Here is a 26,586-nt window from a genome sequence, read left to right as displayed (position 1 = left end):
TCTAAAGTAATCCACAAGATACACAGATCTGAAATGAGAAGAAAAAAAATGAGTTAGTACATTTAGGGGAAAAAAAGAGGTAAAAAATGTAAAAAAAAAAAAAAAACAACATATATATCACACATTTTTTTTTCAAAGCTGCTAATTTGTGTTCTGAAGTCGTTTATTGTTTTTTGCTTATGTATGCTAAAAAATGGTATTCAAAAATGATTTATTTGTTTTTGCTTATGTAAGCCAAATTTATCAACCCTCCATGATAGTATAATAAATGTGTCATCAGCAAAAGCAAGAAAAAAAATGCCTACAGAACTCAACGCAGCAACGCAGCAAGAAAGCAACGATGATAAATGTCCCCGATAGTCTTCAGGTCCCACTGATCTTACGTATTCATAGCAGAGAAGCAGTTTTGTTCTACAGACCTGGTGAGATCAAGTCAAGGACCAGTCAGAGAATGACCATCACTTTGTTACTGCTCAATATCCCCATAGTTTCATGTATGGAAGGAAACAGCAGTACCCTGACATCACAGCTTCTTTCTATAGTCGAGAATAGAGAAAACTTGTCCAAGCGTTTGAAGGCACTGATGTTCCTGGCAGCTTCCTCCCAGATTCCAGGCATGGTCAGACAGCAGGACTGCATACGCTTTATGCCCAAACCTTTTTGAACTTTCCCAACAAGCCCCTCTATCTGTGGGGGGAGATTTATAAATACTTGTGTAGAGGGGGAGGTGTGCAGTTGCCCATAGCAACCAATCTGATTTATTTAAAGAGGCCTCTTAAACATAAAACAAGCGATCTGATTGGTTGCTATTGGTTACTGCACCACTCTTCCTTTACGTTGGTTTTCCTAAATCCCCCCGAGGATCTCTTACTTATGAAGCTTTATGCCAATATCATTTTCTATACAAAGTCTTCCTGCCTCTTTCCTAACACTAACTACCAGAGAAGTGACCTGTTACGCCAGAAGATATTCATGTGCATTCATTGTGGGCCAGTTAACAAGTCAAATGTTCAATGGTCAGCCTGAAGGAAAGACAAAATGGAGTCATTCTAGTCAAACCGTGTCAGTGCAGCAAGTATGGCCTTTATTTGTGTAATACCATTGACTCCTTTAAGTCACCTTTGAGTTGTCCTATAATCACACACATACTGGTGGACACTACTGGTGGACATGGTATCATTGTGGGGAATGTGCAACAAAACGAAGATCTGTGAATATGCAGAAAAAAATTAGTGCAAGGAATAGAACAGATTTGAGGTTTTCCTCCCCCCACCCGGGCCACCACGGGGGATTACTTGACTGCTCCTGTCTCGACGAGGCAGGTTGGTTTGTGCTCCTTGTGCGTCTGTATCCTCATATATCCAGTGATACGTGGATGGCCTGGTGGCCACGTAAGGAGAATAATGTGACAAAGATCAAATATCCAGCATCTTAAAGAACTAAAAAATGATGTTTATTAAACCCTTTAAAGTACAACTTGTGCAAAAGGCGCCATTTGTTTAGCTACGAGTAAAGCTGTGGTTTTTGTCCAGGCGTCCTTCAAAGTTAAGAACCTACACTCACTCGCCCCAGTCCAAATGATCCCACCAGTCCAAACATTCGCCCGAGTCCAGTCAGTCCCCCCAGTCCAAACAATCCCACCAGTCCAAACAATCGCCCAAGACCAGACAGTACCCCCAGTCCAGATGATCTCCCATGTCCAGACAATCGCCCCAGTCCAAACTGTACCCCCAGTCCAAACAATCCCACCAGACTAAACAATCTCACTAGTCCAGTCATTCACCCCAGTCCAGACGATCCCACCAGTGCAAACAATCTCACTAGTCCATTCAGTCCCCCCCAGTCCAGACAATCCTACCAGTCCAAACAATCGCACCAGACAGTCGCCCCAATGCAGACAATCCCACCAGTCCAGACAATCGCCCCAGTCAGTGGCCCCAGACCAGAGTCAACCCAATCCAGTCAGTTGCCCCAGTCCACACGATCCCACCAGTCCAGACAAATGCCCCATTCCAGTCAGTCGCTCCAGTTCAGACAGGCAGTGCCAGAGAACCTCATATAGAAAACTGTGATTATTGATACACGTAAATATTACCACCGATTGTATTTTACATCAGTTTTCTAGTTGGTCATAAGGTGCTGGATATTTATCCTGATGATGATAATGGTAAGGGGTAACCCTAACGCCAATACCATTGTCCTTGTTTCAGGTCATTCATGAGTTAACAATTAGGGATTCTGTTGCATTACATAATTATTGCAATACTTTCCACCTCTCTAAATTGAGTCATTTTTCAGCTTTATGGCCGAGCACCATCCATCTGTTGGGTCCTGACAGTAAAGCGGTTGACATGCACAGGGATCGGTACCACAATTTTTGGGTTACGGACAGGCTCCCCTGCTCGGCTGCTGACATTCCCAGCTTTAATGCGTTTCCATTTTGCTCTGCGATTCTGGAACCAGATTTTCACCTGCACTTCACTGAGTTTAAGAGTGTGAGCGATCTGCGACCTCTCCGTGAGGGAAAGGTATTTCTTACAGTGAAATTCTTTTTCAAGTTCCAAGAGTTGCTCGCTGGTGAACGCTGTCCTGCGTCTTCGGCTTTTTCCAGGAGTCCCTGCTCCATCTCTACCTGGGTCCTGAGAGGCGTTCTTCCCCTTAACCCTGCCCCGCGATGGGCTGTGCCCCTGATCTGGAAGGTTCTCATCGCAGCTTTCTCCAGAGGTCTCCTCTTCTTCATGGTCACTGCAGCCCGGCTCAGAGGCTTTTCCTCCCATTTTCTCTTCATCTGAGCTGTATAGCTTGGAGTCTCCTGTAAAAACAGACACAACTGGTGAATACAACAAAGCACAAGAAAATTCTTAAGAAAACTACAGGCGTGAGATTTTGGAAAATTTCTGAAGCTAATGTCTAGACCTCGTTCCTCATTCTCATATTGCTTATCCTCTAATAGATTTTCTTTTTGGTCTGTCATTTCAGATTGTCCTACACTAGAGAATATCTGATTTGTCACCGATATATGGGCTCCTTGGCTCAGCGCTGATCTTCTTGGCTAGACTTTTATTAGAGCCCGCAGCTGTGCCACCATTGGAGCTTTCCTGTATGGATAATAGACTTGTGACACGAACGCAGCATAAAATCCAGTCATCAGTTTTCTGGGTCTTCATGTAAATCCACATAACATGGACAAATCCAGCGATCTGAGATTAGCCAGAGCCAGGATTTCACTGCTAACCTTGTGGGATTTCTCATATAATGGCAAAAAGGACTGAAACAGCTCATCCCCATAGGGGTCAGAAGAGGATCAGGAATCATAGTCCAGTAACACCAGCCAAACACAACTCTGATGTCTAACAATGTCCACATGGATGGATTATAACAGCAGACAACCACTTCCTGGGCCATTGCTGTCTATGGAGTCAGAAATTCAGAACATTCTGGGCAGATGCTTGTAGAGGGTTCCCTAAGAGACGGATTTTACACAAAAGCTTTGTATATTATAAATTGACCAGATTAGAAGATGTAAAGTTCCAAGACATGCTCAAACACGATGAGAGGGAGCCATGGTGAGAACTAAGAATAAAATACTGAGCCATGCTGGTGACATGCAATGAGACTGGGACTATGCCAGGGTCTAGAAATGAGATATTCCTAATCCACAACCAACATGGCTGACTATGATGCGAGCCATTCTGAGAAGGTGGAAAGAGCTGGTGAACCATACTAGGACTAGGAATGAGAGAACTGTGCTACTCAGGAACACTTATGATGGTGAAGCAATGCTGGTGATGGGGAAACATGCAGAGGACTAGGTATGAGATGGGGAGCCAGGATGTGGACCAGGAAAGAGAATGGGGAGCTATACTGGAAATTAGTACTAAGAAGCGAGTCATGCCAGTGGCTGAGAATACGAGTAAAGCCATGCTGAATGCTAACATTTGTTATACACTGCGCTCCGGCCACAAGCTCCGGCTGTGAGCGCAGTGTCCCCAACCACTGGCGGGGCCAGGATTCGCATTGCGGGATACACCCGCATGCGAATCCCGGCCCGTCACTCACCTAGTCCCGCTCCTGCAGCTCTCTCACTCTCTCAGCTCCGGCATGCGTGTCCCCGTCCCTTAGGGCACGCGCCGGAGCTTTGAAATTCAAAGGGAGAGTACCCCCATAATTAGTAAAAGCACCTGACAGCACATTATAAGTTGTTGCACCGCCCACACACCCCTGCCAGATCTTCAGTCTATTGCCTGAGAAAGTATTCCCTATTGCCTGTTTTATCATACCCGTGTAGCTAGACCTTCCTGCTATGTTTTTTCCCTACAAACCTTTGCAACCTACCTTGACCTTCTGCTATGTTGACTACGCTACAGCCTCCCCCTTCGGTACCTCGCCTTGCCCAGTTACCTGTGTGGTCGAGCCGTGTCGGGGGTAGCAACCTGGGTGTCGCCTGCCGCAGCAAGCCCATCCTGCAAGCCCATCCTTGCGGCAGGGCTCTGGTGAAGACCAGCGGCACCTTAGACTCCACTCCCCGATACGGTCCGAGTCATCAGCCACACAGGTAGAGGATCCACATCCAATTCCGGCCATGGATCTCACTGGGGTTCCTCTGCCTGAAAACACGGATCTTGCTTCTATCGTGGCACTTCAGTCACAGCAGTTGGCCCAGCAAGCACGGCAGCTTAACCAGCTATCCGCCATTATCTATGCAAGTCGGAATCTCCCATAGGGAGGACTTTTCTTTCTACGTTCTCCTACATTGTACTTCACCTCTATTGCTTGGCATGTCGTGGTTACAACTCCATGCTCCGCAGCTTGATTGGAAAACTGGAGAAGTTCTTCGCTGGGGCCCGTACTGCAACTACCACTGTATACATATACGTGTGACCAAGTTGAAATCTTCATCTAGTCCTCTGCCAGGTTTACCTTCATTCCTCCAGGACTTTGCTGATGTCTTCAGTGAAAAGCAAGCTGAAGTCTTGCCTCCACATCGTCCTTACAATTGTCCCATTGATTTACTGCCTGGCACCACACCTCCCAGGGGCCGAATCTATCCCTTGTCAGTTCCTGAAACCCAGGCCATGTCAATTTACATCCAGGATAATCTTCAGAAGGGATTATAATCCCAATCAGGAAATCATCTTCTCCTGCCAGAGTCGGGTTCTTCTTCGTGGAAAAAAAAAAAAAGGACTACCGAGGACTGAATAAAATTACAGTAAAAAATCGTCATCCCCTTCCTTTAATCTCGGAGTTCTTTGATCGGCTGCGAGGTGCCAGGATTTTCTCCGAACTGGATCTCCGTGGTGCCTATAATTTGATTCGTATAAGAGAAGGGGACGAGTGGAAGACTGTGTTTATTACTAGTGACGGACATTTTGAGTGCCATTCGGACTTGTAATGCTCCAGCAGTCTTCCAGGAGTTTGTCAATGATATTTTTCGGGACCTTCTCTACTCCTGTGTCATTGTCTATTTGGATGACATTCTCATTTATTCGCCCAATCTCCACACTCATCATCTCCATCTCTGTCAAGTTTTACAGCGTCTCCGAGACAACCAACTCTATGCAAAACTTGAAAAGTGTACCTCTCCAGGTTTAACTTTTTTATTCATTTCTGTCCAGCAGAGAAGAATCTTCGGGCTGACGCTCTATCAAGATCTTCTGAAGTACAAGACCTGGAATCACATCTTCAACATATTGTTCCTCCTGATCTTCTTATTTCTACAGCACCACCAAGTATTAAGCATCTGTCCCCAGGGATGACTTATGTATCTCCTCTTCTGAGACTCCGAATCTTGAAATTGGGTCATTCCTCTCTGTTGGCTGGTCATGCCGTTATCCGTAAATCCTTGCAACTAATATCCCGACAATATTGGTGGCCCACTCTGAAACGGGATGTCACAGACTTGGTTAGTTCCTGTTCAGTCTGTGCCTGGGACAAAACACCACGCGCCAAGCCTGCCGGTCTTCTACATCCTCTACCCTTGCATTCACTTCCGGACTGTGAAGAGAGAGGTGCTGTTTGGTAACTATAAAACCAAGTATATCTAGCGGTTGTCTGAGCTAGTGATTGTGTGTCTGTATACAAGAGTGTGACGTATACAAGTGAGTAAGTATAAAAGTGAGAGGACTTAAAATTGAAGGGACTTTAAATTCAGGAAGTTTAATTGAAATATTAGATTTTTTATTTTTTTTACTGTTAATACTTGTGTGGTGTCCCAGTACCGCATTTCATTCGGTACTTATTTATCTATGGGTCCCCGTAGCCAGAGTCCCTAGGACTTAGTAATATCTGTTAGTCAGTCCGCCCCTAGTCGCCTCTATTATAGTGTATATATTCCTAATTTATCCATAGAATAACATAAATAGTATTATATCTGTATATAAATGGTTAATTACTGGTTTCCATGGTGTCGCAAGGCCTTGGGGTCATGTGATGCGTTCCAAGCCTCGTTCTGGATGCGTTCCAGGCCTCACTTTGGTATCTCTAGCCTCATTTTGGGTTTTGCAAAGTATATAGATCCTGTGATGTAAGCAATCCCATGATACCATGTAAAGTGAGTGGCAGACGTTCGGACCAATCAAAATCGCCACGCCCCCTGCCCATATAAGGGAGTGGCGGCCATCTTATCGCTCTCTTTCTTCTGGCTCTTGATGAGAGGACCTATATCACAGTAATCGCAGTGAGTTAGGCCTGAGCCCTGCGGGGAACGGCTGAATGATCTAAATTATAGAGTGTGTCATCCCCTAAGCACTCTGCAGTATCACCGGACTCAATATTTCCCCTAAATCAGGACGGATCTGCACATCATTCCCTAAATTCAGAGACTATAAGTTTCATTCAAGGTCCGCAACTTCTGCCAGTCGCTAAGCAACCTAAGAACTGTTATATGAGACTGTTACTACGTATTGGATATTGCAAGCACTGCAGTAAAGTTATTCAAGTTAAATCTACTTGTGGACCTTCAGTCATTTCATTGCACTTATCGCTTCTGGGAAGGGCGGCGATAGGCCGGAACATAGATTCAGCATACCAGCCCTCACCCTGGCTTCACGAGTGACTGGGTTAATATTAACCCCTCATATACCAACATCATATCATCCCTACCATACACCCCCCAAGGGGTACCACAAAGCCTTTTTGGCATTGCACGAACAGGATTCGGGTGTGTGCCTACCATTGCCACTAGTGAAAGTGTCCTCCCCCCTAAGGAGTGAACTTTATTTATGTACTGTGACTTATACTCCGGAGTAAGGGGTTGCACGCATGGTGCTGTGTGGAGGAAGTGCACATGTAAAGTAAGGGGGGAGGTGAACAGTACTGCAGAGTTACAAGTCAGCGCGGGACATATCAGCGCACGTGATCCAGAGACCCCGCCCACCGAAGCCCTCGGTGCCGCGGCGGCCATGTTGTCGGAGCCTAAGGCCAGAAACCAGCAAAGAGAGACAGCCCAGCGCGGAAAAAGGCGCAGAGTGCGCCAACGGGCTAGAAGCTGCGAAGAACCAGAGCAGTACGGGACTCTGAGACATCAGATCACCGAATTGAAGTCCTGCGTAGAATCGCTCCAGCTGCCGATCAACGCACTCAAATTTCAATTAAAAGCTGTTGAGTTTCAGGTCACCGCTCTCAAGTTTGAAATCTACGCTCTCAAGTTCCAGATTTAAGAACAATTGCGCATTTCCCTGGGACCCAGGAATCCTAGGTCTATTTAAAGGGCCAGGACAACCAATGCGAAAATGTCGGAACCTGCAGTCCCACAGTCCCCACCAGAACAGTGATGCTCTAGCGGCCCAGCCAACAGGGTTTCCACCCTCAGCTAGAAGAATATTGCCGCCCTCACCAGCACTCTCGACCTCCCAAGGGTGTGCCCTGCCTATGATGCCGGCAAGACCTCCAACACCGGCAGAACAGGACCCAACCAGTCCACCCTCAGTCTCTCCCTATGTGTTGGGAGCCCCAGTTGCTGCACCTGTCTTTTTGGGGAATCCTGTACTTCCCACCTATAATGGTTACCCTTTTACACTAAGAGACTTTAAAGAGAAATTCTACAGCCTCTTTTCATTTTATGCACTTCCCCCTCATCAACAGGTACAACTACTTCTGGGACAACTCCAGGGACCCGCCTTGGAAGAACTGCGCACCTGGCCAGTGGCCGATAAGGCCACAGTGGGACAGATTTTTGAAGGACTTTCTCAAGTGTTTGAATCTCACTCCCCCTCAGAGGTACGCCTCCGACTCTATGAACGACGCCAGAAGCCAGGTGAGACCCTACGAGCATATGCAGTGGCTTTGCAGAGCGCATTAGAGGTGGTACAGAAGTTGGTTGGCATCACGCCCGATCAGGGCAATCGAGTACTGATGGACCGTTTTATAGAGGGGGCGCTAAACAAATGGGATAAAGCCCAACTTAGAATGCTGGCCGTACAGAATCCTGACATGGCCTTCCCAGCCTTTAAGAGACTAGCGGTGAAAGTAATAGAATCGGGGCCTCAGACAGAAGAAATTAGTGTCCCTACTACAGACTCTCAGGGTCCTTCACCCCAACAGCCTGTCCTGTCTCAATCTGCCCCACCAACATCTAATTCTAACCCTTGGACAGCTGACTTACAAGACATTAAACAGGACATTGAACAGTTAGCCAAGGCTTTCAAAGAAATGGCAGTACGACCAAACCCTTCCAGATCTGCAACACCACCCCCTAAGAAGGCTGACCCTCGCCCTGTCACTCCACCTAGTGTTCCTCCTGTGAGACCTCCTGGAAGCCAAAGACCCGTTTGCAGTTATTGTAACAAGAATGGACACTGGAAGAGCCAATGCTGGGCTTTACATGAGCGTCCCCTGGGGTCGGGGACCGCACCCTAGGAGTAGAGATTGAAGGTCCAGAATCAACCAGCGACAAGAAAGGACTATCTATGTACGTAGCTGCTGATTGAGGGTGTCCCGTTACAAGCTCTGATAGATACAGGGTCTCAGGTATCCACTATCCTACAGGGGGTTTTCTATAAGTACTGGGGCCCAGAAAGGTTGTGTGATCCTCAGGAAGCGGACTTTAGAGTAATTGCAGGGAACGGGAAACCAGTACCCAGACATGGTTACTGGGAGCCCACGGTGCAGGTGGGAAAACATGTGTTAGGAAGACAAGGGGTGATTGTCACAAATGTTAGGGATGAGAGAGCAGCTGATTTCATTTTAGGCATGAATATTACGAGGCACTGTTTTGATGATATTGTCTGTGCACTGCATGCATCTCTCCCTCACTTGTCACCCCCAGGCTGGCGAGCAGCCCAACACCACCTCAAGATACTCCAAGCAGAACAGAAGTTTGTGAATCATCAAGGAGAAATCTGCCGAGTAAGGACTCAAGATATCCGAGCCGTTAGTCTACAGCCACAGACAGAGAAAGTTATTTGGTGCCTTGCCCGACCCGGGGTGAACAGACAGAGAGAAGACCGCATTTGTGGCTCCAATGGGTCTCTTCAAGTTCAAAAGTATGCCCTTTGGACTGTGCAATGCACCGGCCACTTTCCAACGCCTAATGGAGCGATGCTTAGGGCACCTTAACTTCCACAGTGTTCTGTTGTATCTAGATGATATCATAGTCTACTCTCGAACATATCAGGAACACCTGGATCATCTGAAAGAAGTTTTCCAAGTTCTTATCCGACACGGACTCAAGGTTAAGCCTTCTAAATGCCACTTGCTAAAGCCTCAAGTGCACCACTTAGGACATGTCGTCAGTGCCCAAGGAGTCCAGCCTGATCCAGACAAAGTGAGTGCTGTGAAAGAGTGGCCTACACCCAGGATGGTGCGAGACGTCCGAAGTTTCCTGGGGTTTGCTGGATATTACCGGCGTTTCATCCCTCATTTTGCTCAAATTGCCGGACCCTTGACCGAATTACTGAGAGGGACTGCCCGGGATAATTATAATGGGAGGCTTCCCATCCAGTGGGCCGAAGAACAAGAGGATGCCTTTCGAGCCCTGAAGTATCTCCTCACGGAACCCCCTATATTTGCGTATCCTGACTACAGCCTGCCATTCCGTTTATACACAGAAGCTAGCTTTGAAGGTCTGGGGGCGGTTTTATCTCAAGTGCAAGATGGCAAGGAGAGGGTGATTGCCTATGCCAGCCGGCATCTTCGAGGTACTGAGAAGAATGATGCTAACTACAGCTCCTTCAAGCTGGAGCTCCTGGCCCTAGTTTGGGCTATTACTGAGAAGTTTAAAGACTATCTGGCTGCTACTCCCTTCATGGTCTACACTGATAACAACCCCTTGGACCATTTGAACACTGTTAAATTGGGAGCTCTTGAACAGCGTTGGGCCTCTCGGTTGGCCAACTATGACTTTAACATCAAGTACCGCAGCGGAAAAACCAATGTCAATGCGGATGTACTTTCTCGCATGGCCCCGGGAGAAGCACCTCCTGCTGAAGATGTGTGGGAAGATGTAGAAATGCCTCCCTTCTACGGAAGGTTCGTGAGCCAGAATGCTCTAACTACCCAGGCGGGTGATGGACCTGAATCTTCCAAGGTCTCTGAAGATCTGTCTACCTGGAAGACACTTCAGGATGAGAGCAGAGTTATCGGGGACCTCCTCGACTATTGCCTCCACAAGAAAGTGTCTACTCGGGTGCGCAAGGCCCATGGAGACTTCGAATTGAAGTGACTTTGGCGGCAGAGGAACCGCCTATTCCTGCACAAGGGGTTGGTCTACCGAAATTCCCTGGACCCAGTCTCTGGAGACCGTATACACCAGATTGTGGTTCACAGGAGGGATGCAGCCATGGTTCTGAATGCTTATCATGACCAATCCGGACACTTCGGGGTAGAAAAGACGGAGATCACAGTCAGAAGGAGATTCTACTGGATCGGGATGCGGGGAGACATCGAGAAATGGTGTGCCGAGTGCTCCGTGTGCATCGTGATAAAGAACCCCCGGAGGGACGCAAGAGCCCCTTTGCATCCCATCTGTACAGAAAGACTGAATCAAATTGTTGCCTTGGACCATGTGAAGCTGGCCCCCACTCGATCTGGCTATTGTCATGCTCTAACAATGGTGGATCATTACTCCAAGTGGGTGGTTGTGGTCCTTGTCAAGGATCTTACCGCCAAGACTGCTGCTCAACTCCTCTTCTACCGGCATTGGATCCAACTGTTGGGGTGTCCCGAATCGGTCCTCATGGATCGGGGAACCTCCTTCGAAGCTCAGTTGTTCCAGGAACTTTGCCGGCTGCATGATTGCAAGAAGCTCCAGACAACCGCCTACCATCCCCAAGGGAACGGACTCTGTGAGAGGATCAATCAAGTGTTCATCCAGATGCTCAGAGCAGCCTCTGTCTCGAAACACGAAGAGTGGCCTCAGCTGCTGCCGGAACTCCTGGAAATTTACAACAACACTGTTCACTGCTCTACGGGGTATAGGCCCTTTTTCTTGATGATGGGCAGACACGGCCAATTGCCAAAGGATCGAACCTTTGGGCTACAGGCACCTTTCAACAATTCTCCTCAGGCTTCCCAAGGTTGGGTGTCAGAGCATCGGCGAAGAATTGAGGAAGCCAAGGATATTGTTGAGAAGAAAATGGGTGAAGTTCATGAGCGCCAGCAGAAAGACTATAATCGGCATGCTTCGGCTCAGCCCTTGTAGCTTGGAGATAAAGTCTGGCTCAGAAAATTTCCTAGAACCCATAAATTGGACTCCTTGTGGGAAACGGAGCCATACACCATCACTGCAGTTCCTTACCCCGAAACGTATATGAGATACAAAAAGATGGGTTCGAGCCACAGGTGGTTCACCGGAATAGGGTAAAAGTGTGCCGGAAAGAGGATACGCTTAGTCCATCGCCTCCTACTCCTCCTGATCCACCTGCTATTTCTACTCCACCTCCAACAAGGCCTGTGAGAGAGTATGTGCCGGGAGAAGGAATTCATCCCACTATGGACGTTCCTTTGTTCCCATCTCAGCAGCCTACCATATATTGGGGCATACCATTCCCAGCTCCATCCAGTCAGCCGACCCTGGTCGCACCAACCAATCAGTTGCCAGTAGCTGTTGCCCCATTTCAACCACCATTGGTTGCAGCACCCAATCTCAGTCCTGTTCCAGTGACTGCTCTGGATATTGAAACCACCAGTCCATCTGTCTTGAGAGAGCCACTCAGTTATACCGAAGAAGTTGCTCCCATTTCCAGCCCTCCAGCTGGTCCCTCGGGGACTGAAGCTCTTGAAGAATCCTCAAGTGAAGGAACTCCTGATGACTCGGAGGTGGTGTTGCGGCGGTCTCAAAGGACTACACAGGGCACACTACCCATCAGGTACCAGGTCTCACATTTAGTACCTGCACACATGGTACCTCTCATAACACACTTCAATGCTCTGCCAATTACATATCAGTACCCTACATTACTCACTTAATGTACTACTTCAAAATTTCTCTAGTACATACACAAAAACAAATAAATATCTCACTTAAGAAAACACTTAAGGAATTGTAGCATATTGATGCCCAATTCCTGCCACTGTTAGGTACACTTCTCTTCTTTATTCATTGCGTGTGTGAGATGCTCTGCCTCGCCAGTAGATGCTCTTGCTAGTACAAAAGTAAACACGTAATTTTCAGAATAACCTGGATAGGTTGTTGAGAAAGTGCTCTAGGGGTAAGTAGCGTGTAGTCGATAGACCCTAGCAGCCACCCTTACTGTGACCTAGCTTAGGGCTAGCCAGTATACCTTTCGTGTACTAACTAACAGGTAACTAACTTATTGTTCGCATAAAATGTGTGAGATAACAAAATGTATAGTCAGCTTGAAGCTAACAGTATAGAGAGCTGAACTAATGTCTAGTAAGCTTAAAAAATGTATAATAAGTTTTATAAAGTTATATAGGAAGCTAGAAACTAAAGTATAGATAGCTCCTTTAAGTGTCTAGATAGCATTCAAGTGTCTAGATAGCATTCAAATGTCTAGATAGTATTCAAATGTCTAAGTAGGATGTCTAGCTTAAATGTAAATCATCCTGTTCTATAGCATCCTGTTCTAATTCTCGTCCTAGTCCCTCTGTCTTAGGGGACAGACGTCGGGGCCGACTTATGTTTAGTAAGGGGGTTTGTGGTGTCCCAGTAACGCATGTCATTCGGTACTTATTTATCTATGGGTCCCCGTAGCCAGAGTCCCTAGGACTTAGTAATATCTGTTAGTCAGTCCGCCCATAGTCGCCTCTACTATAGTGTATATATTCCTAATTTATCCGTAGAATAGCGTAAATAGTATTATTTCTGTATATAAATGGTTAATTACTGGTTTCCATGGTGTCGCAGGGCCTTCGGGTCATGTGATGTGTTCCAAGCCTCGTTCTGCATGCGTTCCAGGCCTCACTTTGGTATCTCTAGCCTCATTTTGGGTTTTGCAATGTATATAGATCCTGTAATGTAAGCAATCCCATGATACCATGTAAAGTGAGAGGCAGACGTTCGAACAATCAAAATCGCCACGCCCCCTGCCCATATAAGGGAGCGGCAGCCATCTTATCGCTATCTTTCTCCTGGCTCTTGATGAGAGAAGACCTATATCGCAGTGAGTTAGGCCTGAGCCTTGCGGGGAACGGCTGAATGATCTAAATTATAGAGTTTAGAATCGTCTAAGCACTCTGCAGTATCACCGGACTCAATATTTCCCCTAAATCGGGACGGATCTGCACATCATTCCCTAAATTCAGAGACTATAAGTTTCATTCAAGGTCCGCAACTTCTGCCAGTCGCTAAGCAACCTAACAACTGTTATATGAGTTATATGAGACTGTTACTACGTATTGGATATTGCAAGCACTGCAGTAAAGTTATTCAAGTTCAAGTTAAATCTACTTGTGGACCTTCAGTCATTTCATTGCACCTATCGCTTCTGGGAAGGGCGGCGATAGGCCGGAACATAGATTCAGCATACCAGCCCTCAGCCTGGCGTCACGAGTGACTGGGTTAATATTAACCTCTCATATACCAACATCATACCATCCCTACCATACACCCTCCAAGGGCTATCACACTTGCAATCCCCAAATCTAGTATGGCCTCCATGTTGGAAAAGGCAGTCCAGTGCACATCTTGCGCAATGTATACAATCCTTGACCAGCAGTGTGAGGTGCATATTGTTGTGCAGGATTTGTGCGAGTTGCTCATTTGGAAGCCCAGATCCTGGATCTAGAGGAGCAGCTGGCAACACTTTGCACAGTTGGCAGATAAGGGGGGTGCCATTTCAGAGCTAGCAGAACTGCAGCAGGACTCTGCCTCTGACCACCAGGGGGGTGTCTGTTCCAGTAAGGAGGGAAGGAGGAGTACAGGGCAGGCCAGACAGGTACTGGTAGAGGGGGACTCTATTATTAGGGGGACAGACAGGGCGATCTGTCACAAAGACCGGGATCGCCGAACAGTGTGTTGTCTGCCTGGCGCACGAGTTCGGCACATCGTGGATCGGGTTGACAGGTTGCTGGGTGGGGCTGGAGAAGACCCAGCAGTCATGGTACATATTGGCACCAATGATTTCAGTGACTTGGGCCGCAAGCTTAAGGCAAGGACCTCCAAGGTAATATTTTCTGAAATACTACCAGTACCACGAGCCGCACCAGAGAGGCAGTGGGAGATCAGGGAGGTAAACAAGTGGCTCAGAAGCTGGTGTAGGAAGGAAGGGTTTGGGTTCACGGAGAACTGGGCCGACTTCGCTGTCAGATACCGGCTCTACCGTAGGAACGGGCTGCATCTTAATGGGGAGGGGATGGCTAGAAGGGTGGAGGAGTGTTTAAACTAGGGACTGGAAGGGGAGGGAACCTACAACATAGAGGGGGAAGATAGTGTAGATAGAGGGGGGTTGATTTAGTAATATACCTGGGGGTGGAGCGGAGGGAGGGGATAGAATAGTTAATAGGGATAGGAGCAGGGGAGGGGTTAGAATAGTTAATAGGGATATGAGCGGGGGAGGGAGTTAGAATAATTAATAGGGATTGGCTGCATACACCATTGTATTACATGATGACTAATGCCAGAAGTCTGACCAATAAAACTGATTACCTGGAGCGGTTATGTCTGAGGAGGATTATGACATCGCGGGTATAACAGAGATTTGGTTGGACGATCGCTGTGACTGGGCGGTAACATACAGGGTTATAATCTATTCAGGAAGGATTGGACAAAACAGAAAGGGGGAGGAGTTTGTCTTTATGTAAAGTCCAGTCTGAGGGCCGCACTGGAGACTGAGACCAGACCAGAGGGGGCGCCCAACTAGACTTAATATTATCCAACAGACCTGACCAGAGGGGGCGCCCTACTAGACTTAATATTATCAGACCTGACCAGAGGGGGCGCCCTACTAGACTTAATATTAACAGACCTGACCAGAGGGGGCGCCCTACTAGACTTAATATTAACAGACCTGACCAGAGGGAGCGCCCTACTAGACTTAATATATACCAACAGACCTGACCAGAGGGGGCGTCCTACTAGACTTAATATTAACCAACAGACCTGACCAGAGGGGGCGCCCTACTAGACTTAATATTATCCAACAGACCTGACCAGAGGGGGCGCCCTACTAGACTTAATATTATCCAACAGACCTGACCAGAGGGGGCGCCCTATTAGACTTAATATTAACCAACAGACCTGACCAGAGGGGGCGCCCTACTAGACTTAATATTAACCAACAGACCTGACCAGAGGGGGCGCCCTACTAGACTTAATATTAACCAACAGACCTGACCAGAGGGGGCGCCCTACTAGACTTAATATTATCCAACAGACCTGACCAGAGGGGGCATCCTACTAGACTTAATATTATCAGACCTGACCAGAGGGGGCGCCCTACTAGACTTAATATTAACCAACAGACCTGACCAGAGGGGGCGCCCTACTAGACTTAATATTAACAGACCTGACCAGAGGGGGCGCCCTACTAGACTTAATATTATCCAACAGACCTGACCAGAGGGGGCGTCCTACTAGACTTAATATTAACAGACCTGACCAGAGGGGGCGCCCTACTAGACTTAATATTATCAGACCTGACCAGAGGGGGCGCCCTACTAGACTTAATATTATCCAACAGACCTGACCAGAGGGGGCGTCCTACTAGACTTAATATTATCCAACAGACCTGACAGAGGGGGCACCCTACTAGACTTAATATTAACCAACAGACCTGACCAGAGGGGGCGCCCTACTAGACTTAATATTATCAGACCTGACCAGAGGGGGCGCCCTACTAGACTTAATATTAACCAACAGACCTGACCAGAGGGGGCGCCCTACTAGACTTAATATTAACCAACAGACCTGACCAGAGGGGGCGCCCTACTAGACTTAATATTATCCAACAGACCTGACCAGAGGGGGCGCCCTACTAGACTTAATATTAACCAACAGACCTGACCAGAGGGGACGCCCTACTAGACTTAATATTAACCAACAGACCTGACCAGAGGGGGCGTCTTACTAGACTTAATATTAACCAACAGACCTGACCAGAGGGGGCGCCCTACTAGACTTAATATTAACAGACCTGACCAGAGGGGACGCCCTACTAGACTTAATATTAACCAACAGACCTGACCAGAGGCGGCGTCCTACTAGACTTAATATTAACCAACAGACCTGACCAGAGGGGGCGCCCTACTAGACTTAATATTAACAGACCTGACCAGAGGGGGCGCCCTACTAGACTTAATATTAACCAACAGACCAGACCAGAGGGGGCGCCCTACTAGACTTAATATTATCAGACCTGACCAGAGGGGGCGCCCTACTAGACTTAATATTAACCAACAGACCTGACCAGAGGGGGCGCCCTACTAGATTTAATATTATCCAACAGATCTGACCAGAGGGGGCGTCCTACTAGACTTAATATTATCCAACAGACCTGACCAGAGGGGGCGCCCTACTAGACTTAATATTAACCAACAGACCTGACCAGAGGGGGCGCCCTACTAGACTTAATATTAACCAACAGACCTGACCAGAGGGGGCGCCCTACTAGACTTAATATTAACCAACAGACCTGACCAGAGGGGGCGCCCTACTAGACTTAATATTAACCAACAGACCTGACCAGAGGGGGCGCCCTACTAGACTTAATATTATCCAACAGACCTGACCAGAGGGGGCGCCCTACTAGACTTAATATTATCCAACAGACCTGACCAGAGGGGGCGCCCTACTAGACTTAATATTAACCAACAGACCTGACCAGAGGGGGCGCCCTACTAGACTTAATATTAACAGACCTGACCAGAGGGGGCGCCCTACTAGACTTAATATTAACCAACAGACCTGACCAGAGGGGGCGCCCTACTAGACTTAATATTAACAGACCTGACCTGAGGGGGCGCCCTACTAGACTTAATATTAACCAACAGACCTGACCAGAGGGGGCGCCCTACTAGACTTAATATTACCCAACAGACCTGACCAGAGGGGGCGCCCTACTAGACTTAATATTACCCAACAGACCTGACCAGAGGGGGCGCCCTACTAGACTTAATATTATCCAACAGACCTGACCAGAGGGGGCGCCCTACTAGACTTAATATTAACCAACAGACCTGACAGAGTAACTAATGTGCAGGTAGAAGGACACCTAGGAAATAGTGACCATAATATAATACATTATAACTTGTTCTTCAATAAGGGAATCTCTCGAGGGGCCACAAAAACAATGAACTTTAGGAAGGAAAAGTCCGATCACTCAGAGATAACAACAATATAAAATGGGATAATGTCCTCAGAAACAGGAATACTGATACTAAATGGGAGACTTATAAATATCTTAAATTCTCACTGTAAGATGTATAAACCTTATGGGAATAAAAGAGTCAGAAATAAAAGAAAACCAATATGAATGAATAAGAACTTTAAGGGGGCAATAAATGACAAAAATAAAGCATTTAAACTGCTAAAACAGGACGACAATGAAGAAGCATTAAAAAGCTATAGAGAAAAATGTAAAATACTGATAAAAACCGCAAAAATAGAGACAGAAAGACTCATTGCCAAAGAGAGTAAAACTAACCCCAAAATGTTCTTTAGCTATATAAATAGCAAAAAGGTAAAAAATGAAAGTGTAGGCCCTTTAAAAAATGATAAAGAAGAAATTATAAACGGGGATCAGGAAAAAGCAAATATATTAAACAAATTCTTCTCCACTGTATTCACTGAGGAAAATGAAATGCCAGGTGAAATACAGCGATATAAGGTAAACTCCCCAGTACAGGTCACCTGTCTCATCCAGGAAGAAGTACAGGTCACCTGTCTAATCCAGGAAGAAGTACACGTCACCTGTCTAACCCAGGAAGAAGTACACGTCACCTGTCTAACCCAGGAAGAAGTACAGGACACATGTCTAACCCAGGAAGAAGTACACATCACTTGTCTAGCCCAGGAAGAAGTACAGGTCACCAGCCTAACCCAGGAAGAAGTACAGTGCCGCCTACAAAAAATCAAAATAGACAAATCACCAGGTCCATATGGCATTCACCCCCATGTTCTAAAGGAATTAAAGGAAATCTTTCATCAGAATCACCCGCACTAAACCTGTTACACGGGCTTGTAGTGCGGGTGATCCTGATTAAAACGCTCCTTACCTGGTTAAAAATGGTTCAGCGCTTCTTAAGATATCTATATTTTTAGTTTTCTGTTATTCCCTGGCTTGGGACTCAGTGGGAGGTCTTATCATCTGGGACTCGGCCACACGTCATTCTAGCTGGGCGGAGCTGCCGCCCGGCTCATGAATATTCATGAACTTATCCTCCTGGTCTAATTCTTCTTTTTCGGTCTGGTGTGGAGGGCCGCGCATGAGCCGCGTTCCATACACCCGGAAGCGACGTTCTCCCCCCCCCCCCCCCCCCCCCCGGCTTCACTCAAGCTGCGGCCCTATACAAGTAAGAAGACGGGCTGCATAAGTGAAAAGCCGGGGGTGGGAGGAAGGGAGGGACGGAGGGTGTATTTATTCACAAAAAGTGCGGGTGATTCTGATGACAGATTTCCTTTAAGTAATGTAATAGACAGACCCCTTTAATAATCAGGGACTCTATAGTAACAGGGACTGTTCCCCAGGACTGGCGCATGGCAAATGTGGTGCCAATATTTAAAAAGGGGACAAAAGGTGACACCCAGGGAATTATAGACCTGTTAGTTTAACCTTTGTTGTATGTAAATTGTTTGAGGGTTTTCTAAGAGATGCTATTCTGGAGTATCTAGATAAAAATAAATGTATGACCCCATATCACATGGCTTTATGAGGGATCGGTCCTGTCACCTGATCAGCTTTTATGAGGAGGTGAGCTCCAGACTGGACCAGGGGCAATCGCTGGCTGTCGTATATCTGGATTTTTCCAAAGCATTTGATACGGTGCCACATAAACAGTTGGTGCATAAAATGAGAAGGATGGGGCTGGGGGAGAATGTGTGTAAGTGGGTAAGTAACTGGCACAGTGATAGAAAACAGGGTGGTTATTAATGGTACTTATTCTGATTGGGTGACTGTTACTAGTGGGGACCACAGGGTCCGTCTTGGGTCCTGTTCTATTTAATATATTTATTAATGACCTTGTAGAGGGGTTGAATAGTAAAGTAACAATCTTTGCAGATGATACTAAACTCTGTAAAGTGGTAAACACTATAGAGGACAGTGCACTGTATATAGTAGATAACACAATAGAGGACAGTGGACTTTTACAAATGGATTTGGATAGTTTGGGGGTTTGGGATGAGAAGTGGCAGATGAGGTAACACTGATAAATGTAAGGTAATACACATGGGGAGGAAAAATCTGTGACAGGGTTATATATTAAATGGGAGAATCATGGGGTGCATCAATAGGGGCATAGATGCCCAAGGAAATAATTCTACCGCTGTACAAATCACTAGTCAGGCCACACATGGAATACTGTGTACAGTACTGGTCAGACCACACATGGAATACTGTGTACAGTACTGGTCAGACCACACATGGAATACTGTGTACAGTACTGGTCAGATCACACATGGAATACTGTGTACAGTACTGGTCAGACCACACATAGAATACTGTGTACAGTACTGGTCAGACCACACATAGAATACTGTGTACAGTACTGGTCAGACCACACAGAATACTGTGTACAGTACTGGTCAGACCACACATGGAATACTGTGTACAGTACTGGTCAGACCACACATGGAATACTGTGTACAGTACTGGTCAGACCACACATAGAATACTGTGTACAGTACTGGTCAGACCACACATAGAATACTGTGTACAGTACTAGTCAGACCACACATGGAATACTGTGTACAGTACTGGTCAGACCACACATGGAATACTGTGTACAGTACTGGTGAGACCACACAGAATACTGTGTACAGTACTGGTCAGACCACACATAGAATACTGTGTACAGTACTGGTCAGACCACACATGAAATACTGTGTACAGTACTGGTCAGACCACACAGAATACTGTGTAGAGTACTGGTCAGACCACACATGGAATACTGTGTAGAGTAGTGGTCAGACCACACATAGAATACTGTGTACAGTACTGGTCAGACCACACATAGAATACTGTGTACAGTACTGGTCAGACCACACATAGAATACTGTGTACAGTACTGGTCAGACCACACATAGAATACTGTGTACAGTACTGGTCAGACCACACATAGAATACTGTGTACAGTACTGGTCAGACCACACATAGAATACTGTGTACAATATTGGTCAGACCACACATAGAATACTGTGTACAGTACTGGTCAGATCACACATAGAATACTGTGTACAATACTGGTCAGACCTCACATGGAATACTGTGTACAGTACTGGTCAGACCACACATGGAATACTGTGTACAGTACTGGTCAGACCACACAGAATACTGTGTACAGTACTGGTCAGACCACACATAGAATACTGTGTACAGTACTGGTCAGACCACACATAGAATACTGTGTACAGTACTGGTCAGACCACACATGGAATACTGTGTACAGTACTGGTCAGACCACACATAGAATACTGTGTACAGTACTGTTCAGACCACACATGGAATACTGTGTACAGTACTGGTCAGAACACACATGGAATACTGTGTAGAGTACTGGTCAGACCACACATGGAATACTGTGTACAGTACTGGTCAGACCACACATAGAATACTGTGTACAGTACTGGTCAGAACACACATGGAATACTGTGTAGAGTACTGGTCAGACCACACATGGAATACTGTGTACAGTACTGATCAGACCACATATAGAATACTGTGTACAGTACTGGTCAGATCACACATGGAATACTGTGTACAGTACTGGTCAGACCACACATAGAATACTGTGTACAGTACTGGTCAGACCACACATAGAATACTGTATACAGTACTGGTCAGACCACATATAGAATACTGTGTACAGTACTGGTCAGACCACACATGGAATACTGTGTACAGTACTGGTCAGACCACACATAGAATACTGTGTACAGTACTGTTCAGACCACACATAGAATACTGTGCACAGTACTGGTCAGACCACACATAGAATACTGTGTACAGTACTGGTCAGATCACACATAGAATACTGTGTAGAGTACTGGTCAGACCACACATGGAATACTGTGTACAGTACTGGTCAGACCACACATGAAATACTGTGTACAGTACTGGTCAGACCACACATAGAATACTGTGTACAGTACTGGTCAGACCACACATGGAATACTGTGTACAGTACTGGTCAGACCACACATAGAATACTGTGTCCAGTACTGGTCAGACCACACATGAAATACTGTGTACAGTACTGGTCAGACCACACAGAATACTGTGTAGAGTACTGGTCAGACCACACATGGAATACTGTGTACAGTACTGGTCAGACCACACATGGAATACTGTGTACAGTACTGGTCAGACCACACATAGAATACTGTGTACAGTACTGGTCAGACCACACATAGAATACTGTGTACAGTACTGGTCAGACCACACATAGAATACTGTGTACAGTACTGGTCAGATCACACATAGAATACTGTGTACAATACTGGTCAGACCTCACATGGAATACTGTGTACAGTACTGGTCAGACCACACATGGAATACTGTGTACAGTACTGGTCAGACCACACATAGAATACTGTGTACAGTACTGGTCAGACCACACATAGAATACTGTGTACAGTACTGGTCAGACCACACAGAATACTGTGTACAGTACTGGTCAGACCACACATAGAATACTGTGTACAGTACTGGTCAGACCACACATAGAATACTGTGTACAGTACTGGTCAGACCACACATGGAATACTGTGTACAGTACTGGTCAGACCACACATGGAATACTGTGTACAGTACTGGTCAGACCACACATGGAATACTGTGTACAGTACTGGTCAGACAACACATAGAATACTGTGTACAGTACTGGTCAGAACACACATAGAATACTGTGTACAGTACTGGTCAGACCACACATAGAATACTGTGTACAGTACTGGTCAGACCACACATAGAATACTGTGTACAGTACTGGTCAGACCACACATAGAATACTGTGTACAGTACTGGTCAGACCACACATAGAATACTGTGTACAGTACTGGTCAGACAACACATAGAATACTGTGTACAGTACTGGTCAGACCACACATGGAATACTGTGTAGAGTACTGGTCAGACCACACATAGAATACTGTGTACAGTACTGGTCAGACCACACATGGAATACTGTGTACAGTACTGGTCAGACCACACATAGAATACTGTGTACAGTACTGTTCAGACATCACATAGAATACTGTGCACAGTACTGGTCAGACCACACATAGAATACTGTGTACAGTACTGGTCAGACCGCACATGGAATACTGTGTACAGTACTGGTCAGACCACACATAGAATACTGTGTACAGTACTGGTCAGACCACACATGGAATACTGTGTACAGTACTGGTCAGACCACACATGGAATACTGTGTACAGTACTGTTCAGACCACACATAGAATACTGTGCACAGTACTGGTCAGACCACACATGGAATACTGTGTACAGTACTGGTCAGACCTCACATGGAATACTGTGTACATTACTGGTCAGACCACACATGGAATACTGTGTACAGTACTGGTCAGACCACACATGGAATACTGTGTACATTACTGGTCAGACAACACATGGAATACTGTGTACAGTACTGGTCAGACCACACATGGAATACTGTGTAGAGTACTGGTCAGACCACACATAGAATACTGTGTACAGTACTGGTCAGACCACATATAGAATACTGTGTACAGTACTGGTCAGACCACACATAGAATACTGTGTACAGTACTGTTCAGACCACACATAGAATACTATGCACAGTACTGGTCAGACCACACATAGAATACTGTGTACAGTACTGTTCAGACCACACATAGAATACTATGCACAGTACTGGTCAGACCACACATAGAATACTGTGTACAGTACTGGTCAGACCACACATAGAATCAGTGGCGTTGCTAGGGTTGGTGTCACCCGGTTCGGTAGAAAATGGTGTCACCCCATACCACCCCCCCCCCAGTAAGTTTTTAGCCTGTTGTGACAGACACCACTGTTGTAGCGCATTGTGAGAAATTCCAGTATAATAATCAGATATACCAGTTGCCACAGAATAGGAAAGTGTTAAGGAAGTTTTCACCATTTAAATATACAGCTCCCAAAATTACTTAAAGGGGTACTCCACTGGAAAACATTTACTTTTATATCAACTGGTGCCAGAAAGTTAAACAGATTTTTTAATTACTTCTATTTAAAATATTAATCCTTAAAGTACTTATCAGCTGCTGTATGCTCCACAGGAAGTTGTGTAGTTCTTTCCAGTCTGACCACAGTGCTATTTGCTGACACCTCTGTCCATGTCAGGAACTGTCCAGAGCAGGATAGGTTTGCTATGGGGATTTGCTCCTACTATGGACAGTTCTTGACATGGACAAAGGTGTCAGCACAGAGCACTGTGGTCAGACAGAAAAGAAATTAAAAAAGAAAAGAACTTCCTGTGACTCACTTATACAGCAGCTAATAAGTACTGGAAGGATTAAGATTTTTAAATAGAAGTAATTTACAAATCTGTTTAACTTTGTAGCACCAATTGATTTAAAAAAAAATGTTTTCCAGTAGAGTACCCCTTTGAGCAGTGGTGAGGTTATGCTGTGAGTTGTAGTTTCACTCACCATAACTGTAGAACTTACAAGTGACTACAGCTCTGATAGGACATAGTGAGGAGAATGTACAATGATATCAGTGACTACAGGTGACGTCTTCTCTATAGTGAGGAGAATGCACAATGATATCAGTGACTACAGGTGACGTCTTCTCTATAGTGAGGAGAATACACAATGAAATCAGTGATTACAGGTGACGTCTTCTCTATAGTGAGGAGATTACACAATGATATCAGTGACTACAGGTGACGTCTTCTCTATAGTGAGGAGAATGTACAATGATATCAGTGACTACAGGTGACATCTTCTCTATAGTGAGGAGAATACACAATGATATCAGTGATTACAGGTGACGTCTTCTCTATAGTGAGGAGAATACACAATGATATCAGTGACTACAGGTGACATCTTCTCTATAGTGAGGAGAATACACAATGATATCAGTGATTACAGGTGACGTCTTCTCTATAGTAAGGAGAATACACAATGATATCAGTGACTACAGGTGACGTCTTCTCTATAGTGAGGAGAATACACAATGATATCAGTGATTACAGGTGACGTCTTCTCTATAGTGAGGAGAATACACAATGATATCAGTGACTACAGGTGACGTCTTCTCTATAGTGAGGAGAATACACAATGATATCAGTGACTACAGGTGACATCTTTTCTATAGTGAGGAGAATACACAATGGTATCAGTGACTACAGGTGACGTCTTCTCTATAGTGAGAAGAATACACAATGATATCAGTGACTACAGGTGACGTCTTCTCTATAGTGAGGAGAATACACAATGATATCAGTGATTACAGGTGACGTCTTCTCTATAGTGTGGAGAATACACAATGAAATCAGTGACTACAGGTGATGTCTTCTCTATAGTGAGGAGAATACACAATGATATCAGTGACTACAGGTGATGTCTTCTCTATAGTGAGGAGAATACACAATGAAATCAGTGACTACAGGTGACATCTTCTCTATAGTGAGGAGAATACACAAGGATATCAGTGATTACAGGTGATGTCTTCTCTATAGTGAGGAGAATACACAATGAAATCAGTGACTACAGGTGATATCTTCTCTATAGTGAGGAGAATACACAATGATATCAGTGACTACAGGTGACGTCTTCTCTATAGTCTTCCCTTATCTAATTCAGATGGCACATACTGCCTGGTCCAGCTAAAACTTCTCCCTGCAGAATGTGACGCCCAGACATCTCCTCACTATGTCAGCGCATTCTCATCCTCTATATGAAAACAAGAATTATTATAAACCTGACAGACACTGTATCCTCTAAATATAATACTACTATACACTATACTCTTTGATTATAAACCTTCAATACACCATACCCACTGAATATAATACTACCACACACTGTACATTCTGAATATAATACCAACATATACTGTACACTCTGAATATAAATCTGCCACATACTGTAACCCTGAATATAATACCGCCACACACTGTACCCTCTGAATATAATACTACCACCCACTGCGCCCTCTGAATATAATACTACCACCCACTGCGCCCTCTGAATATAATACTACCACCCACTGCGCCCTCTGAATATAATACTACCACACACTGTGCCTTCTAAATATAAATCTGCCACATACTGTACCCCTGAATATAATACTGCCACATGCTGTACCCACTGAATATAATACTACCACATATTGTACCCTCTGAATATAATACTACCACCCACTGCGCCCTCTGAATATAATACTACCACAAACTGCGCCCCCTGAATATAAATCTGCCACATAGTGTACCCTCTGAATATAAATCTGCCACATACTGTACCCCTGAATATAAATCTGCCACATACTGTACCCCTGAATATAATACTACCACCCACTGCACCCTCTGAATATAATTCTTAGAGATGAGCGAACTACAGTAAATTCGATTCGTCACGAACTTCTCAGCTCGACAGTTGATGACTTTTCCTGCATAAATTAGTTCAGCTTTCAGGTGCTCCCGTGGGCTGGAAAAGGTGGATACAGTCCTAGGAGACTCTTTCCTAGGGCTGTATCCACCTTTTCCAGCCCACCGGAGCACCGGAAAGCTGAACTAATTTACGCAGGATAAGTCATCAACTGCCGAGCCGAGAAGTTCGAGACAAATCGAATTTACTGTAAGTTCGCTCATCTCTAATAATACTACCACAAACTGCGCCCTCTGAATATAATACTACCACAAACTGCGCCCTATGAATATAATACTACCACAAACTGTGCCCTCTAAATATAATACTACCACAAACTGCGCCCTCTGAATATAATACTACCACAAACTGCACTCTCTTTATATAATACTACCACACACTGAGCCCTCTGAAT

The 26,586-nt window shown here is 45.6% G+C and overlaps 1 protein-coding gene across 1 annotated transcript in view; it reads right to left on the bottom strand.

The window, feature by feature from the left end:
• Nucleotides 1–209: 209 nt before the first annotated feature.
• Nucleotides 210–26,586, bottom strand: part of GBX1 (gastrulation brain homeobox 1) — a 100,063-nt gene continuing 73,686 nt past the window's right edge. The window contains exon 2 of the mRNA XM_056553740.1: nucleotides 210–2,812. Within this exon, the coding sequence (XP_056409715.1) occupies nucleotides 2,301–2,812 (512 nt within the window). The 3' untranslated portion in view covers nucleotides 210–2,300. The remainder of the gene's footprint in view (nucleotides 2,813–26,586) is intronic.

This window comes from Hyla sarda, unplaced genomic scaffold (assembly GCF_029499605.1).
Source record: "Hyla sarda isolate aHylSar1 unplaced genomic scaffold, aHylSar1.hap1 scaffold_377, whole genome shotgun sequence".
Lineage (NCBI taxonomy): Eukaryota > Metazoa > Chordata > Amphibia > Anura > Hylidae > Hyla > Hyla sarda.
Note: the sequence above shows the minus strand (reverse complement) of the source record. Positions and strands in the feature narration are given on the sequence as shown.